Source organism: Sebastes umbrosus, chromosome 18 (genome assembly GCF_015220745.1).
Source record: "Sebastes umbrosus isolate fSebUmb1 chromosome 18, fSebUmb1.pri, whole genome shotgun sequence".
Classification (NCBI taxonomy): Eukaryota; Metazoa; Chordata; class Actinopteri; order Perciformes; family Sebastidae; genus Sebastes; species Sebastes umbrosus.
The window spans coordinates 15195358-15222975 of record NC_051286.1 but is presented as its reverse complement, the minus strand read 5'-3'; the positions used below and the strand labels follow the sequence as shown (position 1 = coordinate 15222975).

General features: G+C 40.2%; 3 protein-coding genes across 9 annotated transcripts; 2 read left to right on the top strand and 1 right to left on the bottom strand.

Annotated features, from left to right (window-relative positions):
* Positions 1-270: 270 nt before the first annotated feature.
* Positions 271-11132, bottom strand: sh3bgrl2 (SH3 domain binding glutamate-rich protein like 2). 2 transcript variants are annotated; one of them, XM_037751688.1, is made up of 4 exons: positions 10867-11132; positions 6270-6455; positions 4716-4796; positions 271-2863 (listed from the first exon to the last, which is right to left on the bottom strand). In XM_037751688.1, the coding sequence occupies exons 1-4, from the start codon at positions 10909-10911 to the stop codon at positions 2849-2851; spliced, it is 327 nt and encodes a 108-aa protein (XP_037607616.1). In that variant the 5' UTR covers positions 10912-11132; the 3' UTR covers positions 271-2848. The 2 variants fall into 2 exon arrangements, with proteins under 2 accessions (XP_037607616.1, XP_037607617.1); XM_037751689.1 differs by lacking the exon at positions 10867-11132 and adding an exon at positions 6621-6720.
* Positions 11133-11965: 833 nt separating this feature from the next.
* Positions 11966-18051, top strand: lca5 (lebercilin LCA5). Of its 6 annotated transcripts, none has more exons than XM_037751635.1 (9): positions 11966-12148; positions 12600-12683; positions 14382-14782; positions 15142-15383; positions 15611-15916; positions 16022-16159; positions 16258-16354; positions 16602-16738; positions 16831-18051. In XM_037751635.1, the coding sequence occupies exons 2-9, from the start codon at positions 12679-12681 to the stop codon at positions 17917-17919; spliced, it is 2415 nt and encodes an 804-aa protein (XP_037607563.1). In that variant the 5' UTR covers positions 11966-12148; positions 12600-12678; the 3' UTR covers positions 17920-18051. The 6 variants fall into 6 exon arrangements, with proteins under 6 accessions (XP_037607563.1, XP_037607561.1, XP_037607564.1 ...); XM_037751633.1 differs by having other exon boundaries at positions 14367-14782; XM_037751636.1 differs by having other exon boundaries at positions 12006-12148; positions 12584-12683.
* Positions 18052-18126: 75 nt separating this feature from the next.
* On the top strand, positions 18127-25728 carry LOC119477544 (protein FAM167A-like). Its single transcript, XM_037751679.1, has 3 exons — positions 18127-19483; positions 23213-23785; positions 24768-25728. The coding sequence occupies exons 2-3, from the start codon at positions 23417-23419 to the stop codon at positions 25029-25031; spliced, it is 633 nt and encodes a 210-aa protein (XP_037607607.1). The 5' UTR covers positions 18127-19483; positions 23213-23416; the 3' UTR covers positions 25032-25728.
* Positions 25729-27618: the final 1890 nt, after the last annotated feature.

The window sequence follows — 27618 nt, the reverse complement described above, 5'->3', positions numbered from 1 at the left end:
GAATGATATTTACGCATTTGTGGATCACTACCTGACGGTCTGTGGGCCACGTGCCATTTGTACCTTCCCTCCTGTTCGTTTGGAGATTTTTGAACAAACATCCATTCATGTGTAATTCAGTTTGTCAACCTCCTGCCCGATCAGCCATCACCATTAGTTGGCCCCTGTATGTACACTGACCTCCTCACATCGTATTCACTGCTTGATTGTCTTTGCTACCTCTGGAGTCGGTCACGGCACTCACTGCACAAAAGTGGATCCAAGAGGTGGTGATCTTCATCTACTGAGTTTATTCTGACTCTGTAGGTATGACACTACATAAGCAACACAAACATTTGTTTACCAAATTTTGCTTTGAGTTGGCAATTTGGGTTTTCTGCATCACAAAAAAACAACTCCCCACCACCACCACCACCACCACCATCATCACTACAAAGGGGCTTCAGATTGGTCCTCTCAAGACAAAGAGACACTTCCGACTGTTGTTCCGGCTGTTTTCAAATATATGCAAAGACAAAAACAGTGTGTACCATTTTTGTGTGTACCGCACTTTGAAATTAACATTCTTTACCGTAGTATTACATTAATATGTGAAAAAATGCTGAGGCAAAATCAAGTTAAAAAAATTGCCGACTTTCATACAGTAAAGTGCCACTGAGTATAATTCTCACGAGCCGGTTTCAAACGGAAAAATTAAGCACAACAGAAGCACGGACAGAGAGGTGTTAACATACATTACATTACAGTACGGTCCAACAGGCTTGTTAGTATCCATTCACAAAAATTTACAAGAAAGTCATCACATTATTTCAAAATACATGAGGAATACAACTCAGCAAAATAGGAATGTTGTCAGTTTCAACGATGACAGAAATACATTGATGTCCCCTATTTGAAATAGGTCAAAATTACATCCTTTCACATGATGGCACAACATTTAGGGGAGAATAGCTAGTGAGGGTGCATCTGTTTGTGTGTGTCCTTCATGTGTAAACATTAAAGAATTAGTCAACCACCCACCCGTGATAATTTAATAAGGATGAGAGACATACAGAGAAAGTGCTTAGTGTTGTTTTTGGGACAGAGAACACAGATTGGAGGACAGGACTACGAGTTGGCCGTGATCATTTCATAATATGTAAAACATACAGCGGGCTGCTCACATTTCACCATTTGCTTAGACATTTGTAAATATATAGAGATAAGAGGAGACACAGCAGGGGAAGCTGAGTCCGTGCACAGTTTTGCAACTTGAATATCTCTAAGCAGCAAACTATAATTTCTTATCTCCTGTCCTCTGTCTGATAAGACTTGGGAGTAATAATCTGTGAAGTGCACTCCTACTATATGGCTCATGTGACCCTGATTGTAACCATGCTTTGTCTATAGCGGTCTGGATTAGAGGATAAAGCTGGCACTGTTTTTCATGTTGTCACAAATCCCATGAAAAGACCAAAAAAACAACAATGAGCTGACAAATACTGTCTGTGCAGCCAAAGCCTGATTTATCTGATTCCTCTGTGCCACAGAGCTCCATCCAAAAACTATTAAAAACACATGAATCAGCCACACCGTTGCACTGGGTGACGTGTTCCTTCATTATAATGAACATGGGCACTGTAGTTTATTTTTTAATCACACAAACACCGTCCTGCTGCTGTAAATACTCATTAGAGCACCAAATGTGTATTAATCCACGGCTTAAAATAGTCCCTAGAAATGTGCTATTTACTCCCGTTTGTGTAACGTTTGCTAAAAACTACAGTGCCCAGCTGTTTTAGGAAACTACTTGGCCTTTTAAAAAAATTAAACTATATATTTGAAACCTGATTTTAAAGCGTTTTCAGGAGGAACGAGTGCCACAGACTGGGTAGGGAAGTCAGAACGTACTGAAAGACAGACTATTGGTTTCGGTCTTTTTATTGGATTTGTAGATAATAAGAAAAAAAATATAGAATAACGGCCACCCTGTCCTTTAATCAAACTAGTTTGGCAGTGGAATGATACAAGAACGAGGTTTGTTTTATTTAATGACAGTGACTACGCACTTAACATGAATGCTGGCAATGATATATTAGGTATCATGTCTATCTAGCTTATGCTTTTCATAGCATTTGGTCTCATTTGCTTTGTGGTAAACTACAGTGTCACTGTCACCTCTGAGAAAGCATCCACACTCCCACACACAGCCAGACATATTGGCTAGGCCTCGAGTTGTTTCAGGTTGCATTAAGTGCTGCCTCTCACGTCCCCTCACTTAACACAGCCTTCAGTAACAGCTGCTGATTGAGACCGATACACACACACACACACACACACACACACGCACACACACACACACACACACACACACACACACACACACACACACACACACACACACACACACACACACACACACACACACACACTAAGGCATGCACACACAATATAGGTGTGTATTCAGGTGACTTGTGCTGCACTGCTGCACCTGATCACTTCTTTCCCCATCCACTACATTGTAGATTGACCTAAAAAGCAACTGATGCAAAAGCTGCTACATCTATAGTTTGCACAGAATTTACGCTACTGACAGTGTTTGCCGTCACGGTGTGTTAAACACGGAAAAGGAAACGCAAAATCACAAGTGATTAAGAATCAGACACTTCTTGGAGACTTAGGTGATGCTGGAATGAGTGTTTAAAGAGTCAGGAGAAGTCATACAGGGTGGAATCCGTGGGGTCTGATGTTTGGCAACATGCTGGCGTCGTAGCAGGAAGAAGAGGTGATGAGAGACAGGAAGCGATGCCGTTTTCTTCCTCACATTTTAAGGTCCCCTGGACGTCACATACCAGCAATTGGATCTAGGCTATGACTCCGAATCCTACAGATTTGGGGAAAAGGGATAAAGAGATTGAACAATTATCATCTACATTCTCCTTAATATTAACTACACCACTAGACGCAACATACTCTTGAATTTATCTTATATATTCTCTTCATTTTCTGTAAAGAGAAGTTAACTTCAGATGCATCAAACAGTCTTAACCAACCAAATCTGCTCTGCAGGTGTGCTGAATGATTAATCCCACCTGATCATAAATTGGAGGCGTGTGGCTGATTGTTTATTATTAACAGAGGTAATGCCCCTTAAACACTATTTAAGGACAGGTGTTGTGCCGTGTGCAAACAAAAAAAAAAGAGTTGGAGAGATGCCACCAAAGAAACAAAAAGGCTAGAAGAAGAGGAACTTCAGCAGTAGTGAAATTGAGGTGCTGTTATGTAAAGCATAATGTACAGCAAGCCGGTTATTGTTGTGAAATAAACCCCGACAGGGCGATGCGGCACAACAATTACACAACAATGACCCACTAGCTTTACATTATCCCGCTTATTACACGGCTACTTGCTTAAGAAATCAATAATTTGACACAAAAATGGTCCGCCAGAGTCCAACATCAGATCTGCGCCCATAGCAACGGTCTGTTATACATAGCAACGGTCTGCTATAAAGAAATAACAGACCGTAGAACGCCTTGATTGACCAATCAGAAAGGAGTATTCAACAAAGCCGTGTAATAAATAAAGTTAAACAAAGTAAACATGATTTTCCAGAGCGTCAGTACTGGCGTTACGGGAAAATCAAAAAGCATCGAAGAGCAGTTTGTTAGCAATTTCATCCAAGAGTTTTATAGTCTTAATTGGGATCAGTGGACCAATAGTATTTCTTTAATAATCCCATCATTATAATTACTCTAAAACATATAATAATCTAAATTTGATTATATATTATTAATAGAAATTTAAAACGTATGTTTCCCTGCGTTGGACAAACAATTTGTGGACCTGTGAAAATGTTTTTATTATCTGGGTAAGAGTGCTCTCCACCACTCGTAAGACATTCTCTTACCTAAGAGAAGAGCAAAAATAAGAAAACATTTGTAAATCCCAGAAATGGGTTCTGACAAAATAAGAACAAATCGTGGAAACGAACAAAAATAAGAGGAAATTTGTTCTTATATCACTTCCTGCATGAGGCCCATTATGCTATATATCCAGACATCTCTGCTAAACATGTCCACACTGAATGAATCTGCAATATCCTGCTGATTTATACGTAATCAGATCTCTTTTAACTTAGTTATCTAATCAACCTCTAGAAGAGAGACGGAAAAAAGGATGTGACTGAGGGGAAATCAAATAAATACATTATAATGATGAATGGAAATAAGGTCCTCTGATGTTTGGTAAATTGATCATGAATCACTGTAATTTTATATTCTTTCAAAAGCACCGACATTGTTCAGTTCCACTGAAGATGAGAGATATTCTACTGTGTATTGTATTAGTTTCCCAGTCATCTACTGTATGCACTGAGATTAACTCAATGTCCTTTGGTTGGTGTGGGAACTATGATTATCTAAATTCTAAGAGGATCTTTGGAAGACACATCAGATAAATGTTGATATTTGTAAAAACAGATTGAGGGGAGGAGACAAGGCAACTGAATCTAGATGATTTGATGCTTTTAAAATGACTGAAAAAAAGCTGATGTGCATGAAATACCAATAAGTTATAAATCAAATGTTTCACAGGCAGCTTGCAGAAACTAGAGCTGCTGATCCAGCACTGTGTTTAGTGTTTGAGGAAGTCAGGACTGACAGTGAACCTTGGTGGCTGTATGATTTGTACCACAGAGACATCAGTGTGTTTCTGTGTCTTATACTCTCACTTACTTTCACTGAGGGTTGGGAACTGAGCCCAAGGAATGCAAACACAGCGTTGTCCTCCTTCGACTGGAAGAAGGCTTCATAGTCCTGAGGGGCGAAAGACACAAAGATAAGGATGTTTACTTCTACACGTTTGAAAGATGGTTGTAAACACCCCTGCCATCCTCTGCTTTTAATATATTTCAATGACTATGACATTGCAGAGTAATGTTGGATTACCTTGGCCAGTGAGAGTGACGGCAGGCAGAGCAGATAATCTGCCCCATCCATGAAACTGGATTACGACAGGATTACAAAGTGGCGTGCAAGCTCAGCGGAGGACACGAACTGGCGAGCACTGACCGATCGAACTCATTCACCAGCATAGGTATAGCTCAACCTTGTACTGACTTGAACTGATGTGAACTGTTGGTATAACCAGCTTGAGCATTAACAATCATCCATGTATTTAAAAACTCAAGGTTTACACCGTAGAAATAGAAAAAGAGTAGAACAGACATTGAACTGTTTGCCGTGGTCATTTGACTAGTTCAAAAGAAAATGGTTGTTTGTTGTTATGGTGACAACATGTAAGTGTGTCACACATTGTTGGTCATAGCCGATGTCGGTGTAAAACGGGACAGCCGGCATGGCGGGACTACACGCACACAGAAAACGGCGCTGTTATGTTACACGTCACGCAAGGATAAGTGAGTCCTGGTGGCTAAGTGAATCCTGCTGTGGCGAAGGCATGACCTACCCAACTCTGTCTCTGATTGGCTAATCGTTGGTTGGTTGTGTTGGTTAGGTCTAGACATGAGGAATAAGATTGGTTAGTGTTAGAATATCAAGGTAAGCCAATCAGAAGCAGAGTAGGTCATGCCTCTACCATAGTACGGTAAAAAATCATGTTCCGGTGTGTCCATGAGTTGCCGCAAGTTGGTTTATAAGGAAGTTTATACGGAAGTAGTCCGCTACGTTCTTTGCAACGGCAATGGTGCACATAGAAATGGCTGCCGCGCTGACCATCTTTCTACGTTGATTTGAATGGGAATGTCCGTTCTACTCCTATTCTATTTCTATGGCTTACACCTTTAAAAGAAGTGTGTTCAGTTATCTCTTGTTATATGCTAAATATAGGTCACATTTTGTTGGTATTTTCCCGCTCTTTACTCTTCCGGTAAAACGTTGCAATATTTTGGATGCCTCATTTGAACTTGGCCGCATAAATTTATCCAGTCGAATGTGATTCAAGGCGACTTTAAAAGGCACCTTCTGTAGATTTTTATCACAAGTGTCACTGTACATCAATGTTTTGATGAGCGGCTCCACGGACTGTCTGTATCTGATGTCGTGCCAATGCATTGTAGAAGGATGCAATAAGCAAATGAAGGTTCAAAACATCCAACAAAGGCCTTCGTGAGATTGGAAATGCATTCAACATGTTGTTTATTTGGGATACCTACAGTGCGTTTTGGTGAGAATCTGAAAACTTCACCCTTTAGATTTGCAAAAATACTGCAAGACAGTCCAAATGGTTGATTGCTCATTAGAAACATTAGAAACAAACATCCATCGTACCCCACAGTAGCGATCCTCGTTGAAGATCTGCGGCGGCAGCGGGTTGCCTTTGTCCGGTAGCTTGTCTCTGGGGATGTTACGGTACATCCAGAGCCTCTGCTCCTCCATCATGGTGATGTCTACTTCCTGGAAGCTGATTCGATTGGACTCCAGGAAACCCACCACTGCCTGCTGATGCTTTTTTACCTGGAACGGGTCGAAAATGGATAAAAGAAAGAAAAAAATAAGTTAGAGGGGTTGGTTTGGGAGAGGTGGTAGAGAAGTAGATACACATCAGAGGTACATCAAAAAAAGAAAAATGACAAGGGCGTAATGAACTAAAGCAAACAAATGTACATATTCTCATATTGCTTTCATGTGTGCATAAAGTGCAGCTGGACACTCTTCTAAATGTGCGTATGGCTTTCTCTCTGTCTCTGTATATTGGCCGAGCAGTTGGGTCTTTAATACACTCACACTGCGAATGACAAACGGTAAGCTGACACCCGTCCAACCAGAGCACACACATGTGGAAGGTACTGTATGTATTCACTGCATAGCCACTCCATTGGTAACAGGGACATTAAGAAGGATTATTGATTAGTGGAGGAGATTATGTATCAAATCGGAGTGCTGACATCCTTTTCCTATACAGCATAGTACGCTATGACCTACATCAATACAGTTTACTAGATTTTTTACTTTGCTAAGGTATACAGTATGTTATTGCACACTTTGCTAATGTATAGGTTAATCTGTGTTTATATTTTAGATTTGTTATGTTAGTTGTAGTAGTCTGGCATATTTATAGTGTATTCTATGGATATATTTCTCTAGTATTTATATGTACATTTTATTTACTGCTCCAGTGCATTGCCTGGATAACCTGCTGCTTTAACACAATAATTTCCCAATTTGGGATCAATAAAGTACATAAATCTATCCATCTATCTATCTAGATTTCAGAACAGTCTATAGGCTGATGAATATATGTATACTGTATATAATTTTTTTGATATAGTTCAACCATTACTGCAGCTGTGTGCCCTTTGTGTACTTCCCAAGCACAAATTTAAATGGCCATTTAAGAAGGAATCCCATCCTGAAGACTTATGCAGAGAACTTTCCCATGTGTGGTCTATGGGATGGATTCAACAGCTCCCTATGGTATTGTCCCTGAAATACAAGGATAATTTTAGAAGACAGAAAAACTCCCACGGAAGGGAAAGTCGTAAACACAGAGGCACAGTTCATGTACGCATCTTCTAGTTTTATGATAAGAATGATTATCGCTCAATTGGCTGAGATGCAAAAGGAGAAAAAAACTCACTAATTTTACTTAATTTCAACAATATTTTGCCTTTCTTTCAATTGATCTTTTTCATTCGCATCTAGCTTGTATTATTTCTAAAATGTTTGTTTTGAGCACTGAAATCATTTCACATTCAGTGCCACCATCAAGCATTCTGTGATCATTCAGTCACTTTGTTCATTCATTCATTCCGTTTCATCCCTCCGTTTTTATCATCTCATGCAGTCTATCATGGTGATTCAATCTCAGTCATTACAGTATGTAAGCTTGAGCATTCATTAACATGACAAAAGGACTGATTATTCAAAATAATTTGGGGGCGAGACAGTGTGAACAAACACAAACAGGGGCTTCTATTTTGTGGGGAATATGTTTCTAGGAATTCTGCCTTTTGATGGAGAAGATGAATAATAGAAAGATTTAATGATGTGTACTTATACACATCGTGTGTGTCCATTACTTTAGTGATGCCGAGGGCCACAATGGAGCTATTGTTTTACCTTAATAAAGACAGTAAGGGATTGTTCTGGACAGACACACACACACCCAAACAAGGTTATCTGTTGTGTCTTCTTTCTAACAGCGATTCTCTCTGTGTGGCCATAAAACAGCTTTATCTGGAAAAATATGTCCGTTTGCGCTGGTCAAAGGTTAAAACTCCATAGAATCACTGGTCTGAGTCTGTGCTGTATGTCACATTGCTGCTCTCCAACATGGTGATACGACCTTCCTCTGAGCTGAAAAGCAGGCAGGTGAGTCTAAATAATGTAAGAGGTCCCCCCGGTGAGGGTGAAGGAGAGTGTGTGTGTGTCAGGGGAGTTCAGATTTTGGTGTGCATGTAGGATTAAAGACACAAATTACACTCCTAAATAAACACTCACATTACAGTATATGAGTAGGCATGCATTGTTTGAGAGCACTTTCTGAAATGTAGGGATTAACTAGAGGTTAAGACTAATCTTTTAGTCACAAACAGAGAGGGGAACACAGGGAAAGAGAAGGAAAAATACATTAATTACACCTATCCTGAGCAACAAAGAAAAATAAAAAAATCTAAAAATAATATTAAAAAAAGTATAGGACTGTTTTCCCCCCCAACATTACTGCGATACAAATTATTTTCAGCTTTGCACATTCTTTGTCAAGAGGAGGGATTAAGATGCTTTCTAAGCATAAAATCATCTGATAATGTGAGGACACATAGGGTGACTATTTTAAATGATTAAAAACTACATTCATGATAATTACTGGTGCTTTAGGAATTAGAAAAACGGCAAGGAAATTTAAATCTGATGAGACTGATACATGTCCACTGTGGGGGTTGGGGGGTAACCTAATTTGTCCTTCATTCAGTCAGTGGCGATGCTTTCCGCCCCACTAATCTGCTGTTGTTAAACTGTCAACTGCTCATTTTACGGGTTCACTGAAGTGTTTTGATTATTACTTTCCCCTCGAGTCTGCTCACATATTCCTGCTTGTGTCTGTTTTCCCAGATTTCCAGCTCCTGACTTCACTATTTCTCACAGTACTGTTGTCTCCCTCCATCTCTATCTCACACATCCATTTCACTTCAAATCAGCTGAGGGTCTCGCCTTCTCCCTTTATTCAATCACTTGTAACTCAATCCAGTAAACTGCATTCACATGAGCTCGACACTCGCATAACTGACCCAAATGGTGAGCCTATTCAGGCGTGTGAGAGAGAGAGAGAGTGTGTGTGTGTGTGTTTTGAATGTATGTGTCATTGGGTTAAAAATAACTCCTTTGTAAACGCTCACAAACTGCGCTGACCTCTTCTAGAGATGGAGCAATGATGATAAAATAAATATATTACTCATTTCCCCCATTACCTAAGACGTGAAGCATTCACGCAGGAGTGTTGTTTGATGATTTTATGCTGGTACTCAGTATCAGCTGGGCCTTCTCAGTGGTAAGTGCCTGTTGTTTCCCAGGAGGCACAATAGGACTAGGGCTATTATTTTTATTACTGATTAAGATATGTGATGGACATTTTCATATCTGCAGGTATAGGAGCTTGTAAAAATGAACCATGTACCTTGTAAAGACCTCATGACCCCATATACTGTGGACTTTGTCTACGTTTTAATCCTCTACAAATAACAAACTGCTAGTGTCCTAGTTAATGTCCAGGGACGAGTCATGACTGTGAAGATGCTGTTCTACCAGCTTAGAGATAATGATTACTTTACTATCTTTGTGTGTATAAAAACCTGATTTCTCCTGTGCATCTGCAGATGTTTTGAATTAAACTTACAGAAAGAAAAGCTTTGACTTTAAGTTTAATTAAACAGAAATTGCCACCACAGTTGTCTAGTTTTTTTCTTATTAATCCATTAATTGCTAAGTCTATAGAATGTCAGAAAATAGTGGCAAATGGCATCAGTCCAAAACCTAATCATATTCAAAACACGATGATATAAAACTGTCAAAAAAAAACAACCCTCACATCCGAGAAGCTGGAATTTTCTGTTGATCGACTACTCAATTAATTGTTTCTGCACAACACAAGATCCACAGGCCTTCTAATTAAGTATAACGACATAAATAAATCAGTCTTGTGTATTTCCAGTAAGCCTTTTTAATAGCTTACTGCTACTCAGTTGTGTAGGAACCCCACCCTACTTAGTGGTTGAACAAGTTATTTGTGTTGTGAACAACACCTCACAACACAAATAAGAGTGAAGGTTACTCCAAAAAAGGACAGAGGGATTGTTCCATGAGGTTCACCTCTACCTGCTCCTGATAATGGCTTCATAGTAAAAATGCCTATATGTGATAAATATTGGTGGATCTACTGTCACACAACACAAATCTGCTGTGTTTGTTAATCTAACAATGGTATGACAACCACAGAGACAATGATTGTGTCATTTTTTTAGGTTAATATAGTAAGGCGTTCCTGTTATTTTGTCCACCCCTGTGTACATCCTCAGGGGTACTTTGTTCTACCTATAGGAAGGATAAGTTTTATTTTACAATAATTTGTTATTTATTAAGCTTCTACAGGCTCAATGCAATGTCAAATTACAAATATATATATATATATATATATATATATATATATAAAAAATGCAACAGGCTGAATTAACATTAGCAATGCCTGGAACACAAAATAAATCTAATATGATAATTAAAAATGTGCGTCTAAATAACCTGTAGGAGCACTAAAAGACTACATAATGGCAATAATAAACACTATTGTGCGAGCAGAAAGATTTCTAAACATGCCTGCATACCTTTTATACAACTGTCAACAAGCTTGAAAACATATTTTGCAAACACTCACCGCGACAGAGCCGCTTGATGAAGCGATGTAAACCTTGATTACCATTTTAATCCCAAATTGATGTCAGGCTGTGTCGACAAAACTGTGTATGGTGGCAACTATAGTCGCGTTTATTCCCTTAAAAATAAAAGATCAAATTGAACCAGCAGCTGTGTTTCAGAGGAGAGAAGAGGCGCGTCTCCAGTATTTAAACTGAGCCATGATAATAAAACAGCGTGCGCTTCTGCTGACTGTGGCGCTCAAAGATTGTCCTGCACGGATGCAATACACATCATAATAAACATTGGACTTCCGGTCACAGCTTTCACAATAAAACAATAAAAAAAAAATAAAAAAAATTGCTTCAGGGGGCAATAAGATAATTTTGGGAGAACAAAAATTATAGTTTGTAACATTGTAAAATGCATCCATACTAATAAGATTATTAAAGTATTACAGTAGGCCCTATGGACCAAATCTGAGGTCTAAATACATATAAACTCGGAAAAAAAAATTTGGAAATTAGTGTTTGGTGGATTATTTTTCTGCTGTTACAATGCTAATTGGCATTGTATTTTACATTGTTGGAAAGTGTGTTTATTTACCTTCACAATGATGTCCAGCTTGTAAGGATCATGCATTTGTGGGATGAGCAGCACAGCTGATTATGTGGGTAGTGCCCAAGAAAATGACGGTGTATTAAATGAATAAAGTGTAAAATAGCCAATATGTCTTCCTTGTTACTGATAGAGAGTTCAATCATCCAATCCACCAAACAACTCAAAACAAGAGTCAATACCAACAGGAGAATACACTGTTTACCATTGGCAGAGGATTTTGGCAAATTTTTCTTTGTTTTTTTCTTTGACAATAAACAGACTATTGTGTAATAGTCTGTTTATTGTCAAAACTGTATATACTGCTCCTATTTTTATACTTCCTTCTATTTAAATGGTTCATATTTTGTTACACTTTGTTTAGCTCTTTTTTACTGTGTTACCTGATGCATCTTGTGTTTTGCACTATCCCCTTTGCTGCTGTACACTGCAAATGTCCCCACTGCGGGACTAATAAAGAAATATCTCATCTCTTATCTTATCTGTCACAACATGCACAACAGCGCCACTCTGGCAGAGGGGTGGTACTGCAGGGAGGGCTGCGGTTGCCATGGTGCGGCGTCAGCTGGAGCAAACCTCAAGGCGTGGAGCAAACAACTAATAGCATCTGAACAAGCCAGGACTAAACGTTACTCCGTCTTACTGTCTTTACTGTGGATGATTACAGGACGGCGCGTTTTAAAAAGGTAGTCATGACTGTTTCGATTAAAAGGTTGGACTGTCTAAAGCCTTCTTATATCAAACAGTAGCTGAATTAGTTCATGTTAGCATGCTGGCTAGTAGTTGAAGCTATGTAGCTTAGCTAACATTACAACCCCTTATGGGCTAACGTTTGCTAATGCCTCTCTCTTATCCACGTCTATTCTATATAATGTTGCATATAGTGCAGTTAAAGAGCCCACTGACACTGTCTGGTTGGCTTCATGTAACTTTATTAGCCACACTGTAGCTTTGAGCTAACAGGCAGTCTCAACAACAATGCACCTGTCAACAGCAGACGGCCTACTTTAATCCAATCTGTCCGTGTCACAAAGAGCAGAGCAGGCCGGGGGAAGCGAGTAGTACCACTATAGATAACACCCTTATATGTATACATTCTATATTTGTTTACAATATATCAGCTAATATCGTTATCAGGAGCCTCTGGAGACAGTCAGACATAAGCAAGATGAAGCAGAAGATGATGTCAGCAGAGATGATGGGGAGACTGTAACCTATGTGGTGAGTGTTAACAAACTGTACACCCAGGCATATTTAATGATGGTAATTATATTAATTAAATCACTGTTTTGTCATCAAAACCATTTGACACAAATGCCACTGAAATTGTGAAGTAAATCAGTTTGAATTAACAGTCTTCTACTGTATGTATGCCTATTTCTGTATATTTCTCTCTGATGATTAGAGAGGAGATTTAGGAGAGCCATTGTTGAATGTTTAAGTCTGTCTATTCAGTCAACAATGCAATTTAACAACTCTGTTTTCAAAAATAGGTTTGTATTAAGATGTTGGCAGGGCCTTTCTGTCCTGCTTCACTGACAATTATGTTCTTTTGTATTTATGGTGATGGTGTTGTGTACTGTTGTTGCCATAGATACTTTCCCATCAAGTGATTCTATTATTGCTGGGGCTGATGAAAGGGCCATAACTGCATGACCTTTACATGCCATTAACACAAATATTAAAGAGTGTACTCGCTATTAGTCTTAGATTTAGGGCTGTCCCGAATACCATTTTTTGGGCTTCGATGAATAATATTCGAAAGTATTCGAAGCTTCGCACTGATGTATACACATACCTCTACACACAACAAACAGCTATATCTGTCTGAGAAGAACTAATAATAATTCATGTTGAATATGAATAATGTTGTGGGATTATTCCTTATTTCATGGTCTTTTTGGGGATACATACTTGTATATAAAAATAAAAAAAAACATAAAAAAACGAAGCATTCGAATAGTGATTTGGAGGTTGAATACTATGGCAACGGTCGAAGCTTTGAAGCATTCAGGTCAGCCCTACTTGGATTCTATATTTATTCCTCAAACTACTCAAGGTTGATTGGCCTCTTACAAACAGCACCAACAATTCTGGAGGTGCTGGACTTTTTTTAAAAAATGTTGTTGATGTTACAAACAGGGCAAGTGTGTGGAAATGTTTAACGTAGGGTTTGCGCAATGTAGAAAAAACTAAAAATAACTACCCATTAGGCTGGCAACATAAGAGACCAACATTATAATTGATACAAATACAGTTACTCACAAAAAACTGTCAGAAGAGTTCTACATTTTATACAGTATATTGTAAGACTTTGCAGGAATACACAAGATATATACTGGATTTATACAATATATGTATATTTAATATGCAACACTATATCTACACTTAATTTTTGTTTATTTATTTTCTCTTCTTTTTCTGTATTCTTTGAACGTGTGTGTACACGTGCATCTTATTGCAGTCAGAAATACTAATCTGGCTGTTTAATAAGTCACCAGGGCAAACGGGGGCAGGCTAGTATTTTGTGTGTAGCAACAGCGGTGTGTAGTAGTGATATCATACATCATTCAGCCTCATGGAAAATTCCACCTCATGCGTGTTGTCGCTTAGTGACCAAGACACACAATACGGAAAACCTGAGAGAAACCAGTTGGCCTCGCTTCTTATTACTGTTTTGGATGAATTTTGAGCATTTTCACCTGGGTCAAACAGTACAAATGTTGAGGTCAGTTAACCTGGGGACTTTTAATGTTTGAAAGTTTGTTAAATCTGGTAAGATACATCCTGTACAAGTAAGCCTTTGTTATTGTTAAATTGTAACAAAGTGTAAAAAAAAATCCTAATGTAATTCAAAGTCTGATATGTTTCTTTCCCACTTGTTGTGTTTTAAATTCAACACAGCGTTTCTTTTCAAAGTGACAACATGGAATCTGAAAACGTAACTGATCCGTATGAAGACAACCGGGATGCCGATCAAAGTCGCCAGTCGCTCCAGAGTACAAAGGAAGATTCCCGAGCGTCATCCTTCCAAAAACGCAAAAAGAACTTCCGGGACAAGATCCAGGACGAGGGTGAAAAAGGCGGCTGCATTGAGAGCAGGTCGAAGACCAGAACCTGGCGTTCAGATCCAGATCGGGACAAGGTATCAGATGGAGAGGGACGGAGAAGTAGTGGGTCGTTTTACTCAGAGGACTATGAGAATGAGTCTCGTTCAGACCGTTCGATCTCGCCATACTCCCAGTCCCAGACTCCATCCCCTAACCGTCGAAGAGGGGTGCGGGCAAAGAGGATTTCTAGCAGCCCCCTCTACAAGACGGGTATGTAAAGCAAGGACATGATCAAGTATGGGCAGATGAATGAATGAAACTTAACCCTCACTGGTTAAATTTGATTTACTGTCCAGGTGATGGCAGTGTAAGGCAGATTTTTAACATGGTGATTTCTGCAGTAAAAAAATCCTCTTTGACTTTGACTCAGATCTCAATAAGATCTTTCCTACTGAAGTTCTTAAAAACACACTAATTATATTGCTATGACTTAAAGTTTTTGATCAGTCTTCAGGTCAACCTTACTTTCTATTCACCACTTCTTGTCCTACTTGTTTCAGTCTGTAAAAGTGTTTATTGTCATTACCTTTAAATTCTTTTTACATCATGTGTGTTTCTTCTCTTCGCAGGTGGTGTGGTGCGCCGGGGCGTGTCTCGTCCACAGCGTCCAGGTGGCCAGCCTCTGACCCAGCAGCATCGCAGGGGAGTGCGTTCAGAAAGCAAGGAGTCCACGCCCCCTAAAGACCTGGACCTGGTGACCAAGAGGATGCTCTCAGCCCGCCTGCTAAAGATCAACGAATTGCGTAACTCACTTGTTGAGCTGCAACAGCGCACTGACGAGCTGCAGAAGGAAAATCGAGTTCTCAGACAGGTAGACCCACCCCTTTAGTTCAGTTTGGGTTAAATATATGAGGCCCAGAAGGGTCTTAATGTCAGATTTTAGTAGCCAATACTGACGTTTTATAGTAAAAAAAAAAAAGAATTCTGATGACAACATAAACACACACATCTTTGCAAGAAAACTTATCCTTACCTTAACGTAAATTTTCTTCCTCTTGTGGCGTCCTAAAATATTTTTTTTTCTTTTCCACGCCGCAGCTTCAGGTGCGTCAAGAGAAAGCCCTGCATCGCTACGACGACACGGAAAGCGAGATTTCCCAGCTGCTGTTGCGCCACACCAACGAGACCCACGTGCTGCGTGAGCGGCTCAGGCGCACTCAGGAGCGGGAACGGGCTGCCGAGCGACGGATGAAGTACAGCGAGGAGCAGCTGCAGAGGAGCCAGACGACCATCGCACGGCTGAAGAAGCTGGTCGACCAGCGAGAGTTAGGAGCCAGAGACGAGCTGAGCCGCAGCCTAGAGGAAGAGAAGACGCGGGCCCAGGATGCAGAACGCAAGATTAAGGTACATTTGGTTTGCCGGGTTATACTACATCAATTTGAAAATCACTTGCAGATGATAAATAAAACACACGCTCACACATGTTTGTTTATATGTGTGTGTTTGAAGGAGCTGGAGCGTAGCATGGAGCTGAGCAACAGCAGCTACCAGAGGCAGCTGGCTGCAGAGAGGAAGAAGACGATCAGTGCCCAGGAGGACATCAGTACTCTGCAGGAGGAGCTGGAACGACTGACCAATAAACTTAAGGTCCATATACAGAGAAATATACTTAAGAATACCAACTGTTGGGTATAAAAAGCAGCATTGTATGAAATTTTCACTTTGTTGATTTCTTTTCTTATCAGGAGAAGGAGAGAGAACTAGATTCTAAGAACATCTACGCCAACCGCATGATGAAACCCACACTAAGAAAAGATGTTGACAGTGGCACAAAGCGGAAAGGTAAGGCTCAACTATTGGTTTCCAGAAGCCTCATTTGTGCAGTCAACCAAACTGTCTGTTTGTTCTGCTTTGTGATGGTGATTTGATAATGCTTGAAGAAGATCTCAGTCAGATCGAAATGTTGCATAATTACAATCGCCTGGGAGCTTTTAGTACAGTGCGTGGATATTTTTGTTTGATTCGTGCCTTGGAATAGGTATAGCAGAAATGAACTCTAACATACAGTAAATTACTGCTTCACACACAGTCCCCAGCAGGAGCAGCACCAAGGCAGTGCAGACTAAAGACAGAGCGTCCAGTCTGGATTTCCCCTCACCTCCACCCACCGTCACTGATGCCAGTGAGTGCAGTGAACAGGCACCTGACGGATACCTGTCACTCAAGGTAAAGTCACTTCACCCCAACGTCCACACTTCTTCTTCTGTCACTGTTATTCGTACGTCATTCACCTCTTTCTCTCAATCAATGTACGTCAGCAGGAGGTTGACAGAGTGGACAGACAGGCAGACACAGAAAACAGACATCAGAAGATGAGAGACAGAGAAAAAGATAAAAAAGACAAGGAGAAGGAGTCGGTGAAGGAGAAAGAGGAGAAGCGGCAACTCAACCAGGAGCTTAATGTGCTTGAGGAGAAGGCAAAGATGTTGTCCACAGGCTGGGAGGAAAAAATAGAGGAAGAAGACAACAAGAGGACAAGTTCTCTGTTAAACCAGGAGGAAGAGAACAACAGGAAGCGTGGCCACGTCCAGGAAGAGGTGGAGAGGTGGAACCAGGGGGCTCTGCCCAATCAGCAAGCAACAGAGGAAACGCATCGCAAGAAAGAACAGCTGCTGGCTAAGATGCGCGAAATAGACCGTCAAGACCATGGAGCCCAGGACGCCATGTTTGCCGAGTCTAGTCCCTCTGAGTCCAACAACAAGGCGAACAGTAACCATTCTTCTCCTCGTCTTCCCGAGCAGAGGAACTCTTCCGTTTTTAACCTCACAGAATCGGAGGAGTCGGCCAGTTTGCGTGCCGCTGTCGGAAGCAGGGAAGGCGGGAGGGGGAGATCAGGCACGGAGGGTGGAGATGGGACGACGGGAACGGGGAGGAGAGCGCCACGGCCCCAAATCCCCAGGGACGACTTGGCGTTCGGGAGCTACGCGCCCTCTTTCGGACATTCGGCTTCTCGAGGTTCTTCGGGCTTCCCTCCACCGCCGTCCAAAGAGGACAGGGACTCGGCGTTAGAAGCAATAGGTATTTTTAGTCTCAGAGGGGTGGAGACGGAGAAAGAGAAGGAGACGGAAAGAGGAGCAGGGAAGGACAAGAAGTCCAGCCTCATGCACCAGCTATTTGGTGCCCTGGCAACGAGCGACAGCGTGAGCATCTCCAATAAAATGGAGGTCCTAAGCAGTCCCCCGACTACCAACGGGGTGCGTTCGAGAAGGGAAGGACTGCTCGGCTTCAAATCGGGGTCTTCCACTCCTCCAGCATCCTCCCTGAACACCTTACACGTCGCAGATAGCAGGCCCGCCATCCGTGCCATCGCCTCATTCGACGACGACATAGAGGAACTTACTTTATGAAATTGATTTAGATTTGAGGTGTCTCATAGCAGGCCAAAATAGAAGAGATTGGGTGATGAACATGGTCTATAAATTCAAGTCTGGACACTATTGATTTCCCAATACTATATAAATGATAAATCATTTAACTTGTGTGACTGTTTTTAATGTGTTGCTGAAACTGGTAATGTAGGATTTTTTTTCGACCCTTTGTTCACTTTTAAAGCTAGTTTCACTTGTAAGTGTTGTGGAGACGGTGGCTTTCACTGTTTTTTTGTTAAATTTAAAGAGTTTTCTCAGTCTGCATTTCAGTTTTTCCGGTAGAATATGACTAGTAGTTTATCTGACCAAAAGAAGACGGAACAAACAGAATCCTTGTCCCTAGAATATTTGTTCAAAACACAAGCAATACAGTCACAATCAAACAGACTTTGGCTGCAATTCACATTTATTTGTGTTTCACATTTTCGCACTTTGCCATATTTTGCAGTAATGATAGTTTGGGGTTGCTGTTATTGTTGGTTGGTTTAGGATCCTACAATTCTTTGTGTATCTTTTATCTGGACAAATTCTATTCCACAAAGTTTGAGCGTACTCATTTTTTAGTTATTCCATTAAGAATCTACCACTAAGCAATATGACAATCACAGTATGTTTAGACTGCTTCCTGAAGGTCTGACAACTATACAAAGCGGGTTATTTATACAATTTACTTTATGAAATGGCAATTTTCTGCAGGTTAATAACTACTAATATTTTATCGATACTATAGGACTTTCCCGAATACAGTTTTTTTGGGCTTCGGTTAGTTTGAATTTGTGGATATTATTATGCAGAATAAAACGTGTAAGTATAATAAACGTGTGTTTGCCACAGAGCTTATTTTCTGCAATAATCCAAAACCCAATGGAAAAATCCCATTGGGTTTTTTGTCAAGGGAACCCAGGGTGATGCTAACTTCCTAAAATACGTCATCCCTGTACCACTCTATTACCACACTGCATTAGTAAGCTTTAAAACTGATACTTTTAAAAACAAAATATTAATTTTGACACATTTTTGAAGAGCTCTTTGTATTTATTCAGACAGAATTTATTATAGTAACTTTCATAAGGGATGAAAAGTGTAACAAATGAAAACTTTGTGGTTGATCAGTCTGTATTTATGTGTTTTTTTGTTGTTGTTCATTTTTCACATTTTGTACTTATTGTCCAATTATATTGTTATAAAAAAAAAAAGTTTCTTTGTCGTAGGTTATTTTGTTGAATGAAAATAAACTGTAGAAAGAGTGAAGAGTGAAGCCTGGTTGTTGTCAGACTGTGGCGCACTTGCAGTAATATTCATGTGGCGGGCGGGAAGTGTGTGATAGGGATTCCTGGGACGTCTCCAGGCAACCAGAACCTGACGCAACCTCCCAGCCCCTCCTCCAGCAGCTCTCTGCTCAGAAACAAGTGGACCGTGGAGCTGTTAGGGTGATGATATGAGAGAGAGGGAGAGAGAGAGAGAGAGAACAGACTGGAGATGCTCTTCACTGATGTGGCTGCTTGAACTACAAGTTGGACTACAGCAGGAGGATTCATACAAGGTAAACACAGTTTGAATTACAGTATTTCAGATGATGCTATACCCTGCAGCACTGGTGCCAGAGGAGGTTCAGATGAAATGTCTGCTCATGTGTAGAAAATCCTGAAATGAGAGCTATAGCTGTGTGTTGGCTTTTTGCTGAGAAAAACTTATTAAATAAAGTGAGAAAAATGAGTAAACTTGACACTAACTTTATATGGCAGAACTCTTAAGAAGGATCATTAAATTGTAGGCAATTGCTGTTTTTACATACTGTATCAATGTTTTTTTTTTTTTTTTCCACCCATAACAAATGATTGTGTGCATGTGTGTTTTTCCATGATAATAAAACCCCATTATCTATATGCAGACATGCAAAGTTTCAGGTTGCATTATATTATAATACTTACCTTTAGGTTATTGTGATTTGATTAAAGACAGAAGGAATCATGTTTAATTTGAATTAATTTTAGCCCTCCCAAATGTGTTTTTTATTTAAATCCATCCGACATATACAATCAGGAAAAAAAACACACCTGTTGATAGCTACTGATATCCAGCATGGGTTTTTTCTTCTTTCTTCTTAGGCTGTTAATGTGGAACATTTTGAACCACAGACTGTTTTATTAAGTTTCTGTTGCCATAACAAAGGAATCCAATATGCCACAGTAAGTGGGTGTTTACATTTATGAATAGTGTAGTTGCCATTTGTCAGAAAAATCCAAATCAAACTTCAATCAAAGGGCCACTGACGCACCATGGCAAAAGAGCTGATTGTGCATGCAACATTTTCCATGTTTCTTATGATTTATTATTATTACACAAACAATAAAATCACGGCTGTCGCTGCCTCTCTTGCTCTGGTAAAAAAAAAAAACATAGGGCCACCCAGGTGCATGCTGGTCCTATACCTGCCTACCTATACATATACTGTATAACCACAGGTACCCACAGTGTTAATTCACAAACAAAACTAAATACTAATTACGCAAAAACTACAAAATAAGAACATAATTAATCTAAACAAATAACAAGCAAAAGAAAATCATATCAGAAATGTAATCTAAATAAAGCAAACAATCAAACAATACTACTTATTATTAGTAAAACAACAAATAAATAGCTCCTACAAATAGCTTTTGGGTTAGGTTATCTATCCCTTTGAGGATAATGCTCATATTCTCATGTACTGTAGTGTATATCAGCACATAATCAACCCTCCAGTTTGAAATTTAACACCTTTAATAAATGGAAATGAGGTAATACGTCACTAAAAGCCTGATTAGTTATACTCTGCAGTTATGTAGACATGCCTGTATGTGCCAGATAAGAGAGCCAGACTTCTTAAGTTCTTAAGCCAGACCAGGTTTTGGCATCTCATAACACCACAAAATACATTTTATCGGTGTGGTAACGCTGCAACTGGATGTTGCCGAGCAATCAAATTCTGCTGCCTCGAAACCAAAGGAATGAAGGGGTAATGCTTGTTGAGACATTTGGATAATGACGATAAATGGTCTTCTTTTTTTTCCCCTACCAAGATTTGTCAGTGTTTGTATTTGCCCCAGACTGAATTTGATATTCAGGAAATGTAAATGTCGGCTTCCTTAAGAGAAAGATTTCCTGCTGGTCTATTCAGAAGTGTCTGGGTTCACCAAGCAGCCAAAAGGAGGCTAGTTTGGGGTTATGATTTTAAACCGTTTATTTCTTTATAATTGTGATCGCAGCTCATTATATAATATTATGCGTACGCACACTTTCCCCCCCCATCTTTCTAAATCTCTTCGCTCAGCAGCTCCTATTCACAATTTAAATCAATTCCTTACTGTACATACAGGGTCTTTACAAACTCTTTAAAAATGCATGCAGCATGGATTTTCCTCCTCCTTTATTGGTCTCCTGTAACAATGTGGTCTCCAGAGACACAGTGATTCCTTTAGAGAATACGGAGAGGATCCATTCCCGGGCGTTCATACAGTAAGTCAGCTACTCTTCACAGTCGGAGGTCTATTTTACCTCGCAGAACAGCCAAGCCTATCATTAGATACACGGGGCAATGAATGACTTCACTGCTGGTCTGCTGTGCCCATTATGGAATAACTGAGCACTAACCACTTATTGAGGGCTCGGAGACTTTGTAAGAGGACACTGGGCAGAAAAGTCTGCTTTTGCTGCCACTGTTATGAGCGTGTTTGCTATGGCTGCATTAGAGATTAAAGTCTTTCCTGTGGGCCTCTATAGACTCACCAGCGTGTTTCTAAACTGCTCAGATTAAAAGAATACTGAGATTTGGATGCCATATGTTGGTGTAAATTTGGATGTATAGCATGATAACAATGCAGGTTCCTTTAAAACTGTTATGTGATGTGACTTTTTAGCCATGGTTTTATGGATGGCAATGTTAGTCTGTAGGTCGGTCTACCACTTTGGTCCAGACTAAAATGTGTCAACAACTGTTGGATGAATTGCCGTGAAATTTTTTGTACAGACATTCATGATCACCAGATGTAGAATCCTACTAATTATAGTAATGTCCTGAATTTTCCTTTATAATGTTAGCACCGCCATGATGTTGACAAGTTGAATATCTTAATAAACTTTGGATGAATAGTGTGAAATTTGGTCAAAAATTTGGAATTTGGACATTCATGCCAATGTCCAATGTCCAATACTTTGGTTATGACCAAATACCTGCAAAACGACTGATATTCCCATCAGCCTCAGCTGTAGGCTACTTTGTGTTTAGTGCTCATTAGCAAATGTTATCATACTAAACTAAGATGGTGACCATGGTTTAGGGCTGGTGCGATATGGAGAAAATCAAATATCACAATGTTTTTGACCAAATACCTCAACATCGATATTGCGACGGCATTGTAGGGTTGACAATTGGTGCTTTTGAAAATTAGATTTTCTTTTTATAAATAATCGTCAGTAATGTGGATATAATGACTAAAGTGGGTAAAGGCAAATAATATAACAGTCTGGTAAGTTCCGAAAATTACATAATTTTACTGTAATGCAGCCTTTAAATCCAGGAAAAGACAACACTTATATGCCATATTGTGATATCCAAAAGTCGATATTTTGTGTTATATCACATGGCTGTTGATTGCCGTAAGACAGACAAAATGCATATTGTTGAATTGTGTGGTTTTGTTTAAAAAAAAAAGGGTGTACACTACAGTAACTGATGCTACGTCCAATGAGGAGTACTTAAATATGCCGTAATTTTTTAAACGTATATTTGTTACATACATTTGTAGCTGTAAATAGGAGGGTTGCTGTAAAAGAGCAAGCCTATCCGCCAGTTGTCTGTCACATGTTGGTTAAGGCAATAAGCCCTGAGGACAGCAGGTGGGAAATTGCTGATTCATTTACAGTGCCTGTGTCGTTGCTATGGAGACAGTTGGTTCCCTGTTAAATGAAAATCCTGAAGGTGTGTTCCCTCGGTGCGCTGATCCGTCATGTTATTTGATAAGTGAGAAGCCAAAAGCTCGATCTAAATCGCTATAGAACAGACACAACGTCCGTTCAGAACGGACAGAAAGTGCACAAACTTTCATTATACTTCATCATTTAATGTTTCTGAGATATGATCTAGCCGGTTATATAACTGAGCCTGTCATGCCACACAGGTGTGAGGTGTAGTCTTGCTTCTCAGATGTCACATTCGTTTTGTCAGTTGGATGTGGTTGTCGGTGGTATAGTCAGCAAATGTTTCATAACTTGCTTCTTCTCTCCTCTGCAGACCTAAAGACACTCTGCCTCCAAAACACAAATGGAGGTTTAAAGGAACTTTTAAAGACTTTCTTGACAAATAAAGTGGACGCAGAAAGGACGGAAACCTACAACTATGGTCATTTATAACAACGAAAGAAGCCACCAATGAAGAGCAGATATCTACTTTTTATTTTGACACATTTTTAAGGAGCTTTTTGTATTCAGCAGATTAATGATGGACACTCCCTCAGTTCCTCAGATTATTGTGGACAAGGCTAGAGTCCCGGAGGAGGCAGACTGTGAGGAAGACGTGGATTTGCCCGCAGACGACCATCTCATGAACTTGAAGGCCTTGACAGAGAAACTAAGGCTGGAGACCAGGAGACCTTCTTACCTGGAGTGGAAAGCCCGGCTCGAGGCGGAGAGCTTCAGAGGGTTCGGAACTGGAAAAGATCCGAACCAAGTGGAGCCGGAGGGGAAAGTAGTCGCCCCCAAAGAGACTGGAGTGAAGTCTGATGTGATTCAGTGCAAGTTGCCGTCGGGTGCACTGCAGGGATTCGAGAACATCGATGAAGCTCTCAGTTGGCTGAGGAGAGAACTGGTGAGACATTGCTTAAAATCTTTACAATATTCAAATTTATCATCTAACCTTCATTCACATTTCTAAGTTGAAGAGCTTTATAATTTAGCAGTTAAAGGCCAGAATAGAAAATAACTTCCTGCTACTTATAGCTAATTAGATTAACTATGCCCACAATGTCCAATTAGTGGCCAGAAGAGGCCCATTGACATTAGTGAGTGAGATCGATTGGGACTCAGACATTTTGTTACACACAGTTTCTGCAAGTGTAATCATTTTCACTCTGCTCAATTACTCTTCACATTCACCCACGGTTCATAAGCCTGGACTGAGCACGCAAAGAGGCACAGTCAGAGGCAGAATTGCACTCGCACAGTATGTGGCCACGAACGTTTTGCACAGAGGGAGATGATTATGATGTTTGCACAGACGTTTGCACACAGACAGAGGACACGAAAGCGATAAAATTGAGAGAGCTTATGATGGGAAACTTTGTTTGTGGATGTCCCACTGTGAGTTTTTGTTTTGAGATTTTGTTAAGACAATAAGGACTGCATGCGTGGACCTCCGGTGAATCTAGATCATGTGAACTTTGTGTAAATCGTTGTTGGAATCACACTTAGAGGTAAAACACAAAAAAAATGTGTATAATGGAATAGTTAGACATTTTTGGAAGTAAGCTTATTCGCTTTCTTTAGTGTTAGATGAGAAGATTGATCCCACTCTCATGTCTGTACCAGTGGGCAACCTCCAGTTCTGAAAAGTGAAGCCAATGCCTTAAAACTTGCATTGTCTCTAAAAGCCAGCAGGGGGCGACTCCTCTGGTTGCAAAAAGAAGTCCAATTGTATAGAAGTCTATGAGAAAATGAGCCTACTTCTCACTTGATTTATTACTTCAGTAAACATTGCAAACATGAGTTTATGGTCTCAATCGCTAGTTTCAAGTCTTCTTCAATACAGCATGATGTTCATTTAGTAAATTATTTCCGTCTCTCTCCACCAGACAGACATGCGCTTGCAGGACCAGCAGCTGGCGAGGCAGCTCATGCGGCTCCGCAGCGACATCAACAAGCTGAAGATCGAGCAGACGTGCCACCTGCATCGCCGGATGCTCAACGACGCCACCTTTGGCATAGAGGAGAGGGACGAGCTGTCGGACCTGCTGTGCGAATGCCCGGTCACCCCGGGGCTCGGCCTCTCGGCCCCGCTGAGACTCATCGGCGTCACCAAGATGAACATTAACTCTCGGCGCTTCTCGCTCTGCTAGTGGCACTTCAGACAGAAAAATCCTTTTTTGACCACAATGTTGTGAGGATGTAACCCCCGTTTTACAGGCCCTATAATCAAAGAGAGAGATTTAGATAATGTATATTATTTAGGAAGAGTGTAATAGGTACATATATAGTGTTTTTTGCCACAAAACTATACATGGCAGCTAAATACAGAAACCTCTCTGTCTTAAAACCGCAGCAGAATTTAGACCTTTAGGTCATCGTGACTTGAAATAGAAGACTTGCCGTTTTTAAACTACAGTATAGAAATCTCAAACTTATTCCTATCCACTTTCTAAGCCGTATCAGTTATACTATTGCCAGTTATGTTTCCATATACTTTGGTTGTTTGCTGGGTCTTTCGTGGTTTCTATCTACAAGCCAAGATTTAGCAAGCACAGATTAAATCTTTAAGTATATTCACTCTGTATGATGTTTTCAGGTTTCATTCCATGTCCTGCATCTTAATCTAAATGCTTTGTGCTTTTAAAAAAAGATGCCTTAATATTGATACGAAATGTACCCTACAGTATATAGACCAATGCATATTTGAGTTAGCGAGTAGTTGTATCAATTTAGCGAACATTGTCTTTTGTAGAATATGATGAAATGATTTATTCTTTATAATGACTGTCATGTTGCACAGTAATTTGCTGCAGTTTGCTTCTCATAAGTAAAGATGTATTTAGCTTTCGGTTGGAGCTTTTGTCCTTTTTATGCTCTAATTGTTGAGTTCCAGCCAGGACGCAACCATTTGAGATGGCATTGTTAGTCTGGAACAAAAACATGGTTTAGTTTCATGGATAAACATTGAATTATAGATCACTGTGTGTACCAAATGACATGATTATGTGGATCTTGTTATGAGCCTTCTGTTGTTATGATGAGATATATCATTGGAGGTAACCATTCCTTACTCATTTTCTTTGTGGGGGGGTTTGCATTTGAAATGTGAGCATATGAAATTGGAGTCAAGTATAGTCCCAATGCACAGACTGGGAAAAGGAGTTTCAGGGTTATGAACTGCCCCTCCTTGTGGCCCAGATATACTATAATAGTCTGAGCTCTCACACACACCACATCGAATTTGTTTCCCACAACAGTGGCAACAGCCTCTGAAATGACAAGGTTAACATTGGTGTCTGCACTGCTCAGACTGCTCCAACATTTATACGATGAGCTTATTGGTCTTTGTCTCAGTTTGCAGTATCCCTTGAACAGTGAGACACAGTGCCACCTGGCAAGAAAAAAACTAGTATGTCACCTTGACCTTGTGTTCCTGAGCCTATAATAGACTGAAACATACCTTAAGACTGGTTTGGTAAAATATGATACCTTAAATGGGCATTTGTTAGCGCTAGTATGATTACACAAATGTACTGGAAATAAATAATCCAAGAAGAAGTCGGATGCATTACTTTTTCTGATGTTAATTTGCTGTCATCACAATGGATATAAACTGTCTGCTGGCGGTAGCTTTAATGGTCGTAGTGGAGAGTGGTGTCTCGTCAAACTCTCAACCAGAGAATAAATACATTCCCAAAGTGTGTGTAAAGTTATTCCTATAAGCTTTGAAAAAGGACATGAATTGGGTATCTCGCCTCCTTTCTTCAAATGAGCCTCTCAGTCATTCTTGTCCAATAATGCTTTTGTTCTGCTAATAGCCGTCATCTATGCACGCTGCAACAGACCTTGTGTAAAACAGTTGGTTCCCACAGGTTCGGGGTATGTGTGAAGACATGAGCACGGGGGTGTCGTGTTGTTTTTGCACGTGACAGTCAGCGTGACCCCACTCGCCGATCCCTGCGTCCCTCTCCATCTGGAGGGCCCGAAGTGGCATGTCATGAATGACTTTGCTGAGCCTGAGATTTTCATGCATGAGCTCCAGCTTTATGCGGGCTTATCGCTGCTGAAAGCCACAACTCCTTTGGACATGAAAGGCTGCCAAAGGGAGCTATATCACATACTATTTCTAACAAGCTGCTGGTGATCGAGATGGTTTCATTTCTTTTTCTTTTTTACTGTTCAACCAGAAGCCTTTTTTTTTATTTTTTAAAGCTATTATAATGAAATAAATTATGTGCAACACTTTTTAAATCTAAGAAACAGTTTGTTCCGGAGAAAAAATGAAAAACAAAAAGTACTTTGTGCTCATTTTGTGCCAAACAGCTGTCCCTAGAGTTTGCCATTTTATTAATTTCATGCCTAAACCATCTCATTTGCATGACAAAATGACTTTGACGGGCATAAAATCAGGCACTATCTCTGCCGCTGAAGCATGAAGACCAGAAACTGTATCCAAAGCCACAGTCCTGATGCAAAATAATCATGGAAAACACTTGATCTGCATTCAGTTTAAGGGGAAATTATGGTGTATCCTCCAGTTAGATATCTTAAAGAATGATGCAGTCGGCTAATTTCTATCTTTACCTTCCGTCTGACGTTCACGACTGGGAATGTAGCTGATGAACAGATGTAACACCACAGAGATGCAGTTCTCACCACGACTTAGCTGCAAACACAAGCATGAATGACTGACAGAAACCTCACCAAGGTGAACCGCAGGCAGAGACTGGCGAGAAT

What these genes read in the sequence shown, in the direction of transcription:
- sh3bgrl2 (XM_037751688.1), bottom strand. Translation starts at nt 10,911, where the DNA reads ATGGTAATCAAGGTTTACATCGCTTCATCAAGCGGCTCTGTCGCG. An exon ending in CATCAAGCGGCTCTGTCGCG is followed by an intron (nt 6,456 to 10,866) that starts GTGAGTGTTTGC and finishes GACCCGTTCCAG; the next exon opens with GTAAAAAAGCATCAGCAGGC. An exon ending in ACGAGGATCGCTACTGTGGG is followed by an intron (nt 4,797 to 6,269) that starts GTACGATGGATG and finishes TTCGCCCCTCAG; the next exon opens with GACTATGAAGCCTTCTTCCA.
- lca5 (XM_037751631.1), top strand. Translation starts at nt 14,144, where the DNA reads ATGAATTTTGAGCATTTTCACCTGGGTCAAACAGTACAAATGTTGAG. An exon ending in CAGCCCCCTCTACAAGACGG is followed by an intron (nt 14,783 to 15,141) that starts GTATGTAAAGCA and finishes TTCTCTTCGCAG; the next exon opens with GTGGTGTGGTGCGCCGGGGC. An exon ending in ATGCAGAACGCAAGATTAAG is followed by an intron (nt 15,917 to 16,021) that starts GTACATTTGGTT and finishes GTGTGTTTGAAG; the next exon opens with GAGCTGGAGCGTAGCATGGA.
- LOC119477544 (XM_037751679.1), top strand. Translation starts at nt 23,417, where the DNA reads ATGATGGACACTCCCTCAGTTCCTCAGATTATTGTGGACAAGGCTAGA. An exon ending in GTTGGCTGAGGAGAGAACTG is followed by an intron (nt 23,786 to 24,767) that starts GTGAGACATTGC and finishes TCTCTCCACCAG; the next exon opens with ACAGACATGCGCTTGCAGGA.